This window comes from Mercenaria mercenaria, chromosome 11, assembly GCF_021730395.1.
Source record: "Mercenaria mercenaria strain notata chromosome 11, MADL_Memer_1, whole genome shotgun sequence".
NCBI classification, from domain to species: domain Eukaryota; kingdom Metazoa; phylum Mollusca; class Bivalvia; order Venerida; family Veneridae; genus Mercenaria; species Mercenaria mercenaria.
In genome coordinates, this window is record NC_069371.1 from 48,977,408 (window position 1) to 48,994,392 (window position 16,985).

At 34.1% G+C, this 16,985-nt stretch overlaps 1 protein-coding gene across 1 annotated transcript; it reads right to left on the reverse strand.

Annotated features, from left to right (window-relative positions):
- Positions 1–1,393: 1,393 nt before the first annotated feature.
- LOC123532975 (uncharacterized) lies at positions 1,394–11,489 on the reverse strand. Its single transcript, XM_053518084.1, has 3 exons — positions 11,383–11,489; positions 8,983–9,830; positions 1,394–1,710 (listed from the first exon to the last, which is right to left on the reverse strand). Exons 1-3 carry the CDS (start codon positions 11,487–11,489, stop codon positions 1,394–1,396), a joined length of 1,272 nt encoding a protein of 423 aa, XP_053374059.1.
- Positions 11,490–16,985: the final 5,496 nt, after the last annotated feature.

A 16,985-nucleotide genomic window follows, 5' to 3' on the forward strand; every position in this document is an offset into this window, starting at 1 on the left:
GAAGTTAGGCAATACTGGTTTGGCTTTGCATACCATTAAGCGATACCTGGATTTGCACAGTCTGAAGTTAGGCAATATATTGGATATATTATATATAAATAGCTTTTGGCATAATACCATCATTGTAACAGTATTGAAAGATAACATAATTTAAACAAAAAGTACAAACGATTTAAAAACTGTTTTCTCATGTGTCACGTAAGATTGATAAGACCAGAGCCGGCGGAATAGTATTTAGTATTTACACATTAACCACTTTGATTATGTTTTACCTAGAATGATTTCAGTTGATTGTAAATCGTACGCTAAAAGATTCATACACTATGTTTGAATCTAAAAACAAAGATGTTATTGTTTGACAAAATTAGTCTTTCATTTCTTATTTATTTTATTTATTTTGTTGGGTTTAACGTCGCACCGACACAATTATAAGTCATATAGCGACTTTCCAGCTTTGATGTTGATGCCCCTCCTTGCATTATTTCATCACGAGTGGGCACCTGTGTAGAACTACCAACCTTCCGTAAGCCAGCTTGATGGCTTCCTCATATGAAGAATTCAACGATTCGAGTGAGGCTCGAACCCACATCGATGAGGAGCAAGTGATTTAAAGTCAGATACCTTAACACGGAGGCCCCTTTCATTTCTTAACACTGACTGATACTTTACATAGTAGTATTAGAAAGTATGTTGTTTGATTCAAATTATTGTGCACATTAAAATACATTTCACATAAATAATTAACATAATATGAACAGATAATGATTTTAACAAATCTGGGCGATATCAGCTTTAAGTAATCGAAAATGAAGATGGAGATAATGTCACAAGTGGTAATACAGATTCATGCATAGAATACTAAAAATATCGAGATTAATGTGTAGCTTTTGACCACTTTATTTCTGTAGCTAACACTTTAATTATCGGGCAGCAATAGATAAAACAGCAATGTGGGTCAGTTACCTTTATACTAATTCAAAACAATTATACAAACACAAGAGACATATTTTGGAATATTTATTCTATTTCTTGGATCTCGTAATATACAATATCAAACAAATTCCCTATCCAAACATTTTGACCATAAATAGATGAAACGCTTGAAACATTTACTTAACTAAAATTCTTATAGCTACTCCCGCAGCCGTCCAGAAGAAGACTATATGTTTTGCAATCTTATGAAGAACAGTATTTTGAGTCAAACGGTTATTTAATAAATCTTGTTTAATTAGAACAAAACATATCCTACATGAATTTTCCAGGCAGCTTTCATGGGCAATTGTCAGTTCTCTTTGCCCCCCCCCGAACGTATGTATTTGACTGATGTGTTCAAATGGCAACTAAAAGAAATATCTAAATGTGTTATTTGAGACATGTGCAGTTCAAGATGAATTTATTCCAACTCGAATATTTGCACGCTATCACTTTTCCAATTTGGAACATACAAACGGCCATTGTTACAGCTGAAGCACAAAGCCTGTGGTTTTGTTAGACCTTTTTCGATAACACCATTTTCAAACTCACCCTTTTCGTTTAGAAGAATAACGTTTTCTGACATCCATCCACATGCAAAAACTTTTACATCATATGCAGCTGCTAAACCATGAGCATATCCTATTTCGCTTGTAACAGTATTAAGAACATGACCACTATTATCAAGACAAATAACACCTTTACCAGGGTCAGTGACAAATATAGTTCTGTTATACACTGCGAAAAAAGAGTTAATATACGGGAGTGTACGGGATCCCGTATATTACCCATATACGGGAAGAAATACGGAAAAACTAAAATACGGGCGTGTACGGGGCTTGTATATTTAAAAGTCCGTATACTAATAAAATACGGATTTCCGTATACTATGAAATACGGAATTCTTAGTATACGATACCCCGTATATTATTGAAATACGGGAAATTCTAAAAAGGGTTATTCTGATCGTATACAACACCGTATATTCCCGTATATGTCTGGTGTACGGGAATACATAAATCCGTATATTACGAAAATACGGGACGTATATTTCCCGTATATGTTTCATATAACACCCCGTATATTTCCCCGTATATTCTGGATATACGGGATATGTATAGTTTGTATATTTCGAAAATACAGGGATTAATTTCCCGTATATTCTTCGTATACAACTCCGTATATTTCCCGATATATGCCGGAAATACGGGATTTAAATAATTTGTTATATTTCGAAAATACGGCACGTATATGTCCCGTATATGCTTGGTGTACAACTCGTATATTTCCCGTATATGCCAGAAATACGGATTTAAATAATGTGTATATTTTAAAAATACGGGACTTATATTTCCCGTATATCTTTGTATACAACTCCGTATATTTCCCGTATATTCTGGATATACGGGTATGTATAGTTTGTATATATTTGAAAATACAGGATTAATTTCCTGTATATTCTTCGTATACAACTCCGTATATTTCCCGTATATGCGGATATACGGGTTTAAATAACTTATATATTTCAAAAATACGGGATGCAATCAATATGTAGTGAAAATTAATTCTCCGGCCATTTCAAAGGTCAAACGTTTCGCATGTTTTCGAACTTGTACGTGTATGTAGAATGAATGCCAATATTGAAAGAAAGAAAGTTTAATACTAATAGACATACTGAAAAAAGCATTCACGGACCAAAACAGGTATAAATTTAAAATCAAACATGAATGAATCCATCATTTCATCTAGCGCGTTCCCGATTTATTTTAACATTTAATCTAAATGCCGATTGAGAAAAGAAAGGATTAATCAATTCATCCCTATTATTTGTAGTGATAAATACATCCGTTGATCATCGCCATTGTAAAAATCTAATGCAAGCATAAATTAACTGTTTTTCTGCACATTTCCAACGCTTGTGCATACAATGCAAATATTTATAGAAAAAAAGAGGAACTAATCCATTTATATTTTGTACTGAAAAAGTATATAAGACATGTATTGATACTTTACTTATGAAATCAATTCTAATATTTTTACAGACGAAAAATAATCGATATAATGTGTCTGCGTCCAAAGATTCGAACAAAAGCCTTTCATATGAAATATTTTACTTTTTCTGTGCGCACGTGTTAGCTACCACGTGCGTATGTGGTAATTCACACGTGTGCGGGTGATAACTATCACGTGCGCAAGTGACAGCACGTTATACTACCATGTGCCCATGTGATAAACTAACACGTGCGCACGTGTTAGCTGATCAATGAAAAGCGTGAAAGATCTGCAATTTTTCTAATGGATGTCTTTCATAAGGAATGTTATTTATAGTTAGCTGTAATTTACGAAGTAAGTGTTTTCTTGTTTATGAAAAAAGGCTGATATCTCGATTAGTTTCGTTGGTAATATTTCACGTTCGCACGTGTCAGCTAACAACTGCGAACGTGATAGCTATCACATGCGAACGTGTTGCTAAGATAGTTATTACGTGCGCACGTGTTAATCAACACATTCGCAGGTGGTATTCTAACATGTGCGAATGTGGTGCTAACACGTGTGCACGTGATAAATAAAATGTTTCCTATGTCCCCTCTATTCCACTGTAGTATACACTGTGGCAGACTATTTTATTTCTCGTGGATGTAGGGTCCTTTAGTATTGACCTAGCACTTGTGAATATTTCGTATATTTCCATAAATTCATTTTCAATGTCCAAACATAAATAGCGATACAAATATTACATATATAATTCTTAGTTGATATTTATACTATCGCATGTGCAGGTAGCTGGGCGGCAAAGCGTTTAGCTGCCAATATCAGGGTAGTGGGTTCGAGTTTTGGCCATAACCTTTTCCCCTAAATTTATTTGCAAACTTTCCACTTATTTGTCAAACGCACCGTGATATTTATGGTCCATTTATTAAAAGTTATCATATTCACCCGTTGTAAAAAAGTCAGTTATTAAATATTCTAGACAAAAAGAAAGAGACATTACCAGTCACAAGCGTACTAAAAAATAAATACTTAAGAGAAAAATAAAATTTACAAAGATAAAACAGGTAGCGATAACATCACATTACTTTACTTTAAAGCAATGATAACCGTGGTAACGTGGATGGCGTGACACTGATTGACTGTATAAAATACAAATATTGCTTAAAATTAACGAAAACGCTCGAAAAATATTGGCAAAGATTAATGAGTGTCTCTCATTAAATCAAATGATATAAGCATTTACAACTGATTTACCCATCTCCACGAAAATAAACTGTACATATAATTCTGCCGAACAGTTTTACTGCAAACATTAAATGATAATAATTGTATGCATATTAACTAAATCAGATAGATAGCCCATGTACCCTTCGCCTGGTAACCCAGTCTGACAATTTCTAACATTTTTCTACCTGCAAATTGACAATATCAGAAACTCGATGAATGCCAATTAACACAAATTAGCGCAAATTAATTGGGATCTTTAATGCATACAGATATTAGGTATCCAATCAGTTGAGAACACGCTTCGTCACGCTTCGCGCGTTCATATATCCCGAAGCGATAACATCTGGCTCAAGTGACCGCACGCGATAATCTGTATTGCATATTTCAGAGGGAAAGGAAGCCACGAGTAAGTACTTATTTGATTTATATGTTTTAATTTTTTATAAACTGGATTTTTTTTTTGTGACAAACCAGACCATGAATATATTTCAATTAATCGGAAACACGGGTTGCTTTTTATTGCTTCAACAAATTCAAAGCGTCAAAAAGGTCAGTTTTAATTTTGTAATCTTAATATATAAAAGAAATTCAGAATAGCCGTTAAGTAGTTCATTCATTCATTCATTCGATTGATCATTTCTTCCACAACTAATCATTTAACTATTATTTCATTCATTCTTTCATCCGATAGTCTACAAGGATGTCAGTCACCAAATGTTGATGTTGCAAGTGTTTGAAATTAAAAAAAATATCGTGCAAAAATCATTTGATGAATACCATTGGGGTTAAACGAGATTAAGTTGAAAGGACAAAAACAACTCCAGATAGAAGTTTTATTTCGTAGAAGCTAGGTAGCCGAGGCTAGCTTTAAGAATGAATAAGGCGGCATGCACGTTCATTCATTCGATTAAACTGGAATCTCGGAAAAGCATTAATAAAGTTAATAATTACAATCTTTTATTTTTAGAAAATGGGTACCGGTAATCTGACAAAATAACGCTTTTTTCTAGATGGCACTTTTGCAAAAAATTACCAACATCCCTTGCCTCTGTCTAGAGAGAAAATGTTTTTCTCTGCGAAAATATCAGGTCAGTATGAAGAAATTAATACTATTACTGATTATTTTATCTCTACAGACTTTGTAAGTCTATGTAAGCGGTTGTCATGCGTATTTTTTTTTTCAAAGTATTATATAAAAAAGGTTGGTAATAATAACAATTTATATTATGTAGAATTTGATTATTAATCTGAAAGTTATAAGAATTTTATAGTGACCTAAAATACATACATACTATAGATCTTTTGCATTACCAATTTTTAGTAACATCTTTAAAACCGATAAAGCGGGAGAACAAATAATCCAATTTGTCGATTTCCGTACAAAGTGTTGTTGTTGTAACACGGGGTGGGGGTGGGGTGAATCGATAACTAATAGCTTGGTCATTATATATTTTTTTTATCTGATGCATTTACAGGCAAACGGTTTACTAACGATGTACTTGAATGAAGTTTAAATTAATATTAAAGTGAAATGCGGAACAAGTCGAATATGTATTAATACTTTATTTATTGTTAAAATAAAAGTAATATTTATAATATGAATATGGTATCTAACATATTTAAATCGTTACATATTATACATCTAAAACAAACATTTACTTTCAGGACCATACATGTACAAACAATAAGTAATTGCTCAGCTTAGTCTGTTATTTTAAATCGATTTTCAACGGACCATTTTGACATTTTAACAAATTAAAGTTGACGATATTTCCGATTGAATGGTATTTTTTCAGTTCTCTGTTTTACGCCATTTTACAGCTGTAAATTTTCAAATATGACCACAAACGTCTTATTTTTCAGCAGGCGCAAAATGATGTACTTAACAGGTTAACCATAAAATTTAAAGTACCTATCACTTGTAGTAAGTGGGTTATCATATTTTTATGACCCAGCTTGAAACAACACTGACCGGATATTTCTTATCCCCAGGCAATATTGTAATACACAATGAAATTTAAAGGGTGATTAAACATTTGACACAATTAAATTATCTTATTTTTAGTGTAACTGTATGCAATCTTGGGGTTAAAATAAATTTAAGAAATAACGCAATGTTTAAACGAATACTAAAAAAAAGGCACTGGCCTCCAGATCGTCCGACAAGAACAGAAATAAAATATATAATTGAGCCGTGCCATGAGAAAACCAACATAGTCTTAGTTTTCGGCCAGCATGGATCGAGACCAACCTGCGCATCCGCGCAGTCTGCTCAGGATCCATGCTGTTCGCTAACAGTTTTTCTAATTCCAATAGGCTGTGAAAGCGAACAGCATGGCTCCTGACCAGACTGCACGGATGCGCAGGCTGGTCTCGATCCATGCTGGTCGCAAACCCACTATGTTGGTTTTCTCATGGCACGCATTAAATTTTTTAGATATATGGATATTAATGGTGTATAATTATGCTACGTATACTGACAGACTATAATTTGCGGAAACACATGAGAATTAGATGTTTTAACTAATTTTTACGATAAAAATTGTATATTTAACGCGCATTAAACACTAAACCCTCCCTTGCGTTATAATTGGTAACGACAGTGGAAAACTTCTTTATTGCCGCTGCGGTCAGGGTTCGTTTCCCGGCGCGACCACATGTCATTTTATTCGTCATAATTTTCACATCATTTAATAGATATAATTATCAGTATCCATGAATTGCAAGAGTCGATTTTTTATAACTTTTAATGTGTGCATTTTTTATTCCAGGTTGACACAAGAGTTGTTTACTGGAATCAGAAAAACGGGACGACTATTATATTTTCACGATAAGAATATACTTATGTGTGAAGTTTCTACTAGTTTGATCAACAGATACAGACAGACAGCCCGGATGAGCCATTCGTTCTCAGTGACATTCGTAACAACAGATAAAAGCTTATACTTATTGAGATCAGGAAACTGAATATTTCCATGTGGGTCATCATTTGTAACCTGCTTACATATCGTGTTCCAGTACAGAACCAACATGCGTCTTTTTAAAGTACATCTTCGGACATTAGGAGGTGTGTACTGCTCTTTTTAGAAGACGGCAAATCGAAAAGCCTATAGCGGTAATCAGCATTCATGGGAATAACGAAAACATGTACAGACAATAGTAAAAGAAGTGATACTCAACTGATTTTGTTGAGTCAACCGCGCAGAATTAAATGTGCGAATTGCTAGTTTTTCAATCAGAAATGAACATATAATAATATAAAGAAATGCTTGATGTTATTGATTACTCACATTTAATTCTGCTTATTTCATTTGGACAAGAAATGAAAATGATTCATAACCGTTAGAAAAACTGATTTAAAAAGTATTTAAGTGAATAAAATGTTAGTTTAATCTGACATGTCTCCAATTAATAACAATATGATTTTTTTCTCATACCCTGTCCTTTGTCTTGCTTTTTCTAACATACCGTATTCTGCTGTAGGTAATCACCGACATTCATTTTGTCATCTTTCAGTGTGTGCCCATATACAAAATCAGTTTACATAAAAGAAAATACGGGATTTGTATACTATACATGCATATACGGGAAAGTCTGGTAAATGTATCTTTAGAAATAACTGGTCCGTGAATTCCCCCGAATACAAAAACCAGATTCAGTCTAAATGTGACACAAATATGGAATCTGTATACTCTGCATATCTTGCATAAACGGGGAAAAACCTGGCCCGTAATATAAAAACTACATGTTCGTATAACCCCGTATATCAGATGCAAATACATTCCGTATATGACACAAGTACGGGATCCGTATATTGCGTATACCATGCATATACGGGACTAGTCCGTAGCCCGTATAATAAAAAAATACAGTTTCATATTTTCCCCGTATATGACACAAGTACGGGATCCGTATATTGCGTATACCATGCATATACGGGACTAGTCCGTAGCACGTATATCAAAAAGTACAGTTTCGTATATGCCCCGTATATGACAAAAGTACGGATCCGTATACTTAGTATATCATGCGTAAACGGAAAAAATCCAAAGCCGTATATTAGAAAATACAAGTCCGTATATGCCCCGTATATTAGATGCATCACAGTCCGTATATGACAAAAATACGGGATCCGTATACTACGTATATCATGCGTATACGGAAAAATCCGAAGCCCGTATATTAGAAAATACAAGTCCGTATATGCCCCGTATATTAGATGCAATCACAGTCCGTATATGACAAAAATACGGGATCCGTATACTACGTATATTCGGAATATACAGGCTCGTATACGTGTTCCGTATATTCTAAAATACGGAAAGTATACGGGAAAAAAAGTCTCAAGACCCTTCGAATACATGAAAATGAAACTTATGTTAAAGCAGGACACGAATAAACACCATTTCTAGGGATTTTTTAGGAAAGTTCGTATATTGCATATATACGGGAAATATACATTTATGTATATTCGGCGTATACGGGATCCCGTATATGCATGACAAATATACGGACTTCCCGTATACTAGATGTTCCGAATACGGGATCGTATATTAGGTCCGTATATTTGTAATATACATCCCGTATACGCCCGTATTTTCGAAATATACGGGACCGTACACTCCCGTATATTGACCCTTTTTTCGCAGTGATATTTACTCACACATATGTTATAAATATCATTTACTGTTGAATCAATGGTTATTAGTATGTTTCCGTTCAGGCTGCACATGTATACACGTTTTTCATCAGAAATATAGAGTATGCCATCAAAATATGATATTCCCTTACAACCAAAGCTGAAACTAAGTTCATATTTGTATACCAGTTGATGATGATCTACTTTAAAGAATTTAACCTTTTTCTCATTTTTGAGACAAACTCCTACTTCTTTATCATCTAAGCAACACATATCCCATGGTTCAGTCTTAAGATTATAATAATCTAAAACGGTCAGAGCAACACCATCGACCAGTTTAAGATTTTTGTTGCTGTTGTCAGCGAACACTATTGATCCGTCTGAAAGGACACATGAACCATATACATTACACGGCTTTGCATCTGAATCTAATTTTATGTCAACAGTACCTTTATATTCAAAGCTATAGGGCATTATCTTGACATTTCCGAGGCACATTCGTTCCTTACTCATCTCCTCAAACTTGGGATCTAACGTAAAATGAACTCTTCGGCCAAGTTGGATCTGCGCGATGCCATGGCTTGCTGCTTCCGCTTTTGCAATTTTGTTTCCATTTAATTTCATAGCAACAAAAGTTTCAGAGTTATTCCCGACTGTAGACTCAATGAAGCCTTTTGTTGTTTCGAAATTATCCATTTCTCTTTTTATGTTGTCAATGTCTTCGTTCATTTTCACCATAAGTTTTTCGTATCGTTCTTCAACTTTAGTGATAGCATCTCGCTCTGCTTCTTTAATCTTTTCTTTAATTTTCTTTGCAAACGTTTTGACGGTTTCTAATTCCCTTTGTTTATTTGCTTTTAGAGCATCAACTTCGTCGCTAAATGTCTTTAGAAACTCTTTAAATTTGCTTCCGATATTTTTCATGCACTGTAGAAATTCTGGTATAACGTTTGCCCTCGACTTCACAATTTCGGGTATGTAGAAAACATCTTGACATGCTCTATAGGTAAAGAGTTGAATTTGATTATACATCAATAACATATTAATAAATTCGTGTTTTTGCAGACGGATTTAAGTAAAGCGACTTATGGTTGATTTTAGTGGTTTAATGGCAATTTAAAATTCAACTAATTGATTAAATGCCAAATTATGACTGCTTCGAACGACTGCATGACAAAATATGATACATTCGAATGATTGCATTACAATTTGTATTCATGACAATATTTTTATCGAATGTCTGTAACTATGATGATTATAAAACTGATTAAAATGATTGCATGCCAATTTATGATTCAACAGTGTGATTGCTGAACAACTTATTTATTCAGTCAAATGAGTTGCAAAATTTTGATTTAGTGATTGTATCGCTTATCCTACTCTATAAGGCACAACTATGACAATAAAGATATGAAAATACGAATCATATTTCAAATGATTGTCACTGAGTTACAATAGATATGATGCACCTATTTATATAAGATTAAAATATCAAATAATGTATAACTGATCTGGATAAAATATACCACGTCCTACATATTTTCGAATACTAGGTCAATCTTATGACGATATAAAGAAAAAAAAAGCAAGGGATTGTTTTTCACGAAAACCGTAGATCTGTGTCTCCTAACACTCAACTGGCATAAAATGTTAAAAGCCACAAAAAGAATGATAAATCTAGGTTTGGCACTGATCACTCATGTGAAATTCACAGACACTTGGATGTCAAGCGCCTTACCCTCCCCTTCCGCGCCTGCCAAATATCAGCCATTTCAGTATATACTGTGCATATGTCTCAAACATTATGTTTTGTTACAAATTAACATGTTTTGAAAGTTACTATTTACTATCAATATTTTTATTGCAGTGATAGTAAACGTAACTTTTAAGACATGAATTTGTGACAGGCGTGGCGGGGATGGGGTGGGAAAGGGGGCGTCTTGACCTCTACGTGCCTGTGCTTCACGTCAATGTTAAATGTCATGTAGTGAGTCGGTACATGCCAATGAAATATACTAGACTTTGCAATGAACATTTTTATGAAGTTTGATGTAATTCCTCCGGACAAGGTAAACTACAACAAATCAAGGGCGATAACTCCACTGAAAATTACCGAAGCAGAACATGCCGAAAATATGCACGTAAAGGCTTTGGAATGACCAATCCTGTAAGGTTTGATGGAAATCCGCCCTAGCCAAAACATCATAAAACTTGATGTATCTAGGACCATAACTGTATTGAACATCACCGAGCCGGAACATGACGACGATATGCTCAACTTGTATTAACGAAGAACACTTTGGTAAGTCAGGTGTAAATCCGCCTTGTGATGTAAGATTAGCTGCGTAGAAAAGCTTTGTGTCTTGCTGACATACAGAATGACAGATACTAGTAGCACATAAATATGTCTCCCCCACTGCATGTTGGAGACAAAAGAAGCAAATGGAATAGGTTAATTAGTCATCAAATATACGAACATTTTGCAATATCAACGTTTGAAAATAGTTTTTGTTTTATATTTTCAAAACGGAAATTAGAATATTATCAGTTACCTGTGGTCAACTGCAATACATGTTCCACACCCAACAATGTCATGATTCTGACAGAACATGTCAACAGTTTTCAAGTGGTGTCTCTCGCATCGTTCTGTTGGCACCATAGGTAACTGTTCACTCTGGCCAACTTCCTTATCCACTAGTTTATGCCTCTTTAATGCCGAAAGTGTCGAGTGCAATTTCAAACAGTCTGAACAGTAGTACTCCTGACAATCTACGCAATATTTCTCAGCTTCCTTGTTTTTATCTTGTTCTTTACACTCTGAACATAACACATCAAACGTTTCTTAGGAGGTGTTTCCTAAAACACCGCTTGATGCCATTCTTATGACTTCTATGCCCTTCACCCCGTTATTTATATCTTAAAGCGTAACTAGCTGAGTGTCCAAAACACACCTATAACACAAAGAATATCAAAGTTTGTTCTAGATTTTGTGAACAGCATACTAACTGCATTTTCAAATATTTGTCTAATACGACCTTCACATAGTCACGCGGCCTCAAAGTGCTATCTATATTTTCAAAAAATGTAGGTGCTAGATTTCTTAAAATCGTTATCTCATATTTCTTCTGGGTATAGGTATGCTGATCTAAGGGAAGTAATGTAGGAATTAGAATTAACTGATAAATCTAAACGAGTAATTGTTATTCAAATGTGCATTTTATTCACACATAGCTTCAAAAGGTAAATGCAAAGTTTAATGTGCTGCAAGGTAAGTACATGTTAAACAGATATACAAAGTTCACAATAAAAACCTCGGCAATCTCGAATGTTTGTACTTTTAAAGAAACTGTTTATTCAAACTGTTGAACATTTTTTTTTCAATAACTGTACAAGTCAATTTATTGATCATGCATTATAAGTCTTCATGAATCATTGTGTATATGTAAATCTTATAACGCGTGAACGCCTGACATATAACTAAGTAATATGCTTTTCGATTGTCGATAAATGCTCGTTTTAAAAAAGAAACTAGCGGAAAATAAAAACCTTCATAATTAACCGACTTCTTAAGGTACTTCCGCCATCTTGAATTTAGAATGACTTTCACTTGCCGTGTGAAAAGATAGTGAATCAAAACTTTCAAATGCAGCCGTTCCATAGCACAAAACAGATGAGTTTGCAAGACTTTAACAAAATGTAGCTGTGCAAAAACAAAGTAAAAGTAAAATTCGGAAATAAACAAAGTAGTTATTTTACCTACAATTTTCCAAATTTCGGTAGCATTTATAGATTCTTTTGAATTAAATTATTAAAAAATCATGAGCAGGAAAAGTCAGGAGAATTACCTTACTGAATAGAACTAAACGTGTTTCAAAATCTGTTTTCAAATCTAACCACTGCATTTATCAAAACGAAAATACATGTTGCCACTTTCAGCATACTTATTAACAGGATGTTTTCTATGTATGTGTACCAAACAAGCTTTAAATCGCCTTCGAAACATTTGCTTTATCACGATAAATATTCAAGTATTTTTCGAGACAATCTTGAAACATCGGTCCACTGTATTTCTGCATATTGCTCCTGGAAAAAGTTATAAACTCACAAATTTTGATTTATCCATGTTTTGTACAATTTGAGGTTTATGAGGTGAATACTTCACAGAAAAGGTATACAACTAATATTCGAAATAAATCGTGTTAGGAGGTAGAACACTTTGACTATAAAACTAAATACTAAAAAAACTAGGAAACATCTAGATGTTTTAAAAAAAAATGCAACCAGTTGAACCTTTTGCACGAGAAGCCTGATGATTTAAATCAGAAATATCTTTTTGTATTTTGGCTCCAGTAATGATATTTTGTTCACACTTTCATAGATCAAAAACTGATAAGAAAGTGTATTGCAATTGTGGCATACATGTACACTGGGTTTACATTACTGCGACGCCAACATCGACGCAGCGGTCCAGTACTATTTAACTTCTAACTACGAAACCAAGGATCACGAGTTCGATCCCCTACTCCTTCATCCGAAAATTACTAACATTGGATAAGTGTCCAGTCTACACCTACCACGCTAAAGCACCAGGGCAGTTCCTGGAATCGGAGAAGCTTCTGAATCTTCCAACATCGTCCCGTCCCACTAAATTACCAATAGTTTCTAGAGCGATACAGTTACCGGTGATGAATATAAATAAGTTTTGATACAAACATATTTTGCGATGTCACAATTATGCCGTGAACAATATGTGTATGTAAAGGTTATTATGTCACGCTAACTTATTCAAAAATTTGAAAAAAAAGTCTTGCTATTTACCTAGTGCGCGCTTGTGTTCTGGCGACGTTTAATTCTTTCCCGCACCTGTAATGTGATAAAACATATTAGCGTCTGATGACTCTTTCACGCTTCCGTAGAATCAACATTTATTAATAATATACGAAATTCATTTTGAAAATATTATGAAATGTCTAGGTCTGTAGCTCTCAAATACGGAAATATCTTACATCCGAGGCTTATACTGACACTTTCAGACAACATCAAAAAGGACCTTTTGAGCGATTTGACAAAGTTCTAAAAATCTCTATGTACCCTTGCTCCGTTACGGACCACTGTAGGATTTGTGTTTATTTCGAGTTCAAATGTTTTTTCGTAGATGAAAAGCTGACATGTCGTGCTAAAGCCCAGGTATTTTCAACTCGTTAGACAATGCTGAAAATTTACTACCCATTAGCAAAAAAAAAAAAAAGAAAAAAGAAAGAAAAGAAAGAAGTCCACGCGCATACGTTTTGACGGGGTGACCCCTGCGCATGACCCCTGACTATCGACAAATCCAAAGGCGACTTTCGTTTACAAGTTTTGCATGTCTACTTTCATTTTCTTTACTTCCGGAAATAGCCGAAGGTCGAATGACGTCATTTTCTATGTGGTCAAAAACATGCATATGCCTGGCGAGATTGCACAAAATGTGCCCGGTGTCCTAAGGATTAGGAAAATTTTTTTTTCTAAATTTCAGTGTATTTTTGACATTTTAACACGTTTCTTCGAAGAGAGACTTCTGAGTCAAAATAGCTTTAAAACAATGAATTTCAGGAAATCTACGGTGCCCCTAAAGTGACATGTTACGCACTTTTTTTCCACTTAGGTAATGTGAGACTTTTTTTATTTCGTTTAAACGAAATCATTTCGTTTTAAATTAACGAAATAACTATTTCGTTTAAACGAACTAACTTATTCGTTTAAACGAAATAACTAATTCGTTTAAACGAAATGATTTCGTTTAAACGAAATAGTTATTTCGTTTAAACGAAATGATAACAAAATAATTTCGTTTAAACGAAATAACTATTTCGTTTAAACGAAATAACTAATTCGTTTAAACGAAATAACTAATTCGTTTAAACGAAATGATTTCGTTTAAACGAAATAGTTATTTCGTTTAAACGAAATGATAACAAAATGATTTCGTTTAAACGAAATAACTATTTCGTTTAAACGAAATAACATTTCGTTTTAACGAAATAACTAATTCGTTTAAACGAAATGATTTCGTTTAAATGAAATAACATTTCATAAAAACGAAATCATTTCGTTTAAACGAATTAGTTATTTCGTTTAAACGAATTAGTTATTTCGTTTAAATGAAATATTTATTTCGTTAAACGAAATAGATATTTCGTTAAAACGAAATGATAACAAAATCATTTCGTTTAAACGAAATAAACGAAATAACATTTCGTTTTAACGAAATAACTAATTCGTTTAAACGAAATGATTACGAGATAAGAAATAAATATTTAATCACAAATACCATCAAAATACATATTTGAGATTTTTTCTTAAAGTCCAGTTTTCAATATTTATTTTATTAAACCGTGATTTTTAGCTCTAAATAGAATTACGTACCCTGTTATATTCATATGAAAGCTATTTTTCTTTATACAACATTGTTCCCCCTTCCCCCGTGCATCAAAACCATATTTGGCCAGCATATGTAGATATGAATTAAAGCCATACATCATTTTCTGTGACTATTGTGTCGATACAAGGAGGTGGGGGGTGGGGGGGGGGGCGGGGATAAACAGTACTTTTAAACAAAATATATAACTACAAGCAGTTCCCTAATGTAAACTAACCGTTACTTTTTATATTCATTTTAGATAATTTCATAGTCATATATTTATACATCTGTTTGTAACTCAAATAACATACAAATGTTTGCAAAGCGTACAAATAGGTATGTTATACATGTATAGTAGTGAGAGAAGCAAATACTGTGAATTCATTATTATCTGTTGGGTTAACTCTTCATTGGGTTATCCTGGTTGTTTGTTGCAGTAGATTGGCAAATGTGTGCTGTAAAATACTAGCAACACACCAGACAATCTTCTGCATGCCCTCCTTGCGACGCGCACGCAACTAGCGATGAGAAAATAATTTATTTTCCTTTTTTGTACTTTTAAAAATATATTTTTCCTTTCTTTATTTTTTTTAAGAGGCGATATGTTCACAGCAGTTAATCTGATCCTTACTGGCTGTGATGCATAGGTCAAGAACAGTAGCTTCTTGGCAGGTCACATCAGTGAAGGTTTCACAGTCAGTGTGCCATGAAAGTGATGGGTCAAGTCGCTGTCCATGCAGATGGCATATACATTTTCGTGGGCTGAGCGCAAAACTATTGTTTTATGCAGCGACCTGCTTCTACTTTAGCCCTACAAATGACAAGTTTTGAATGAGTTTTGCCCACAGCTTCAGCCCTGATTTGCACAAGTTTATCTTTAGCAGGGTTGCAGTCAGACTAATCTTGAGTTTACCTTTTCCGATACGATACAGCTTCCTTAGGCAAACCCCACAAAGAACTGTCATTTCAGATACATTTTTATTACATGTTTAAGCCAAATATTGTCTGTGCCACGGTACTTATCCCCAGCGAAAACCAACCCTACGGCCTTGACAAGATGACTGCCTTTTCTTAGTATTAATGTTATACATCACACACATATCTGCCATCACTTATAACAGAGCTATACAGACATGTACATGTACTTAAATAACCAACTGAACCACTGTAATAAAACAGACTGGTCACTTATACTTGTATACCTGTAGCACTGGCGCCAGAACAGAAAGAAAATGCCTCTGTACATGTTATACCCTACTCCTAGGTATTCTATAAGAACCAAGGTCATGAACGGGAAAATATACTAACCTGTTTTCAGTCGTAAATTTCTCAACTTAAACGCGAAGTTCGGTGAATGGGTACCGTGTATATTGAACAAGCGATAATTTATCTTCCATCGTGCACCAGTCACCTTGTCTCAATATTCATTATATTGCTGAGATTATCAACATATTTTATGCTTTCGTCAACGTTACAGAAAACACTTGCTTGACCTTCCCTGATGAACATCCGGCTAGAGGTCACGGCAGTGTGCACATGTTTGGCGAAATGTAAACAAACAAAAACAGAATTAAAAAAAATACAATTTTACAGTAAAACTGGAAATGATGAATGAAATTCATCTTGTATATGATCTTTAATTTGAAACCGTACATTGGTCTGTATCTGTTCTGTTTATTTTATTCATTTTGCACATTTATGCCGCAGTTTCACATTTTAGCGAACACGTGTAGTAAAACGGCGATTGACATACAT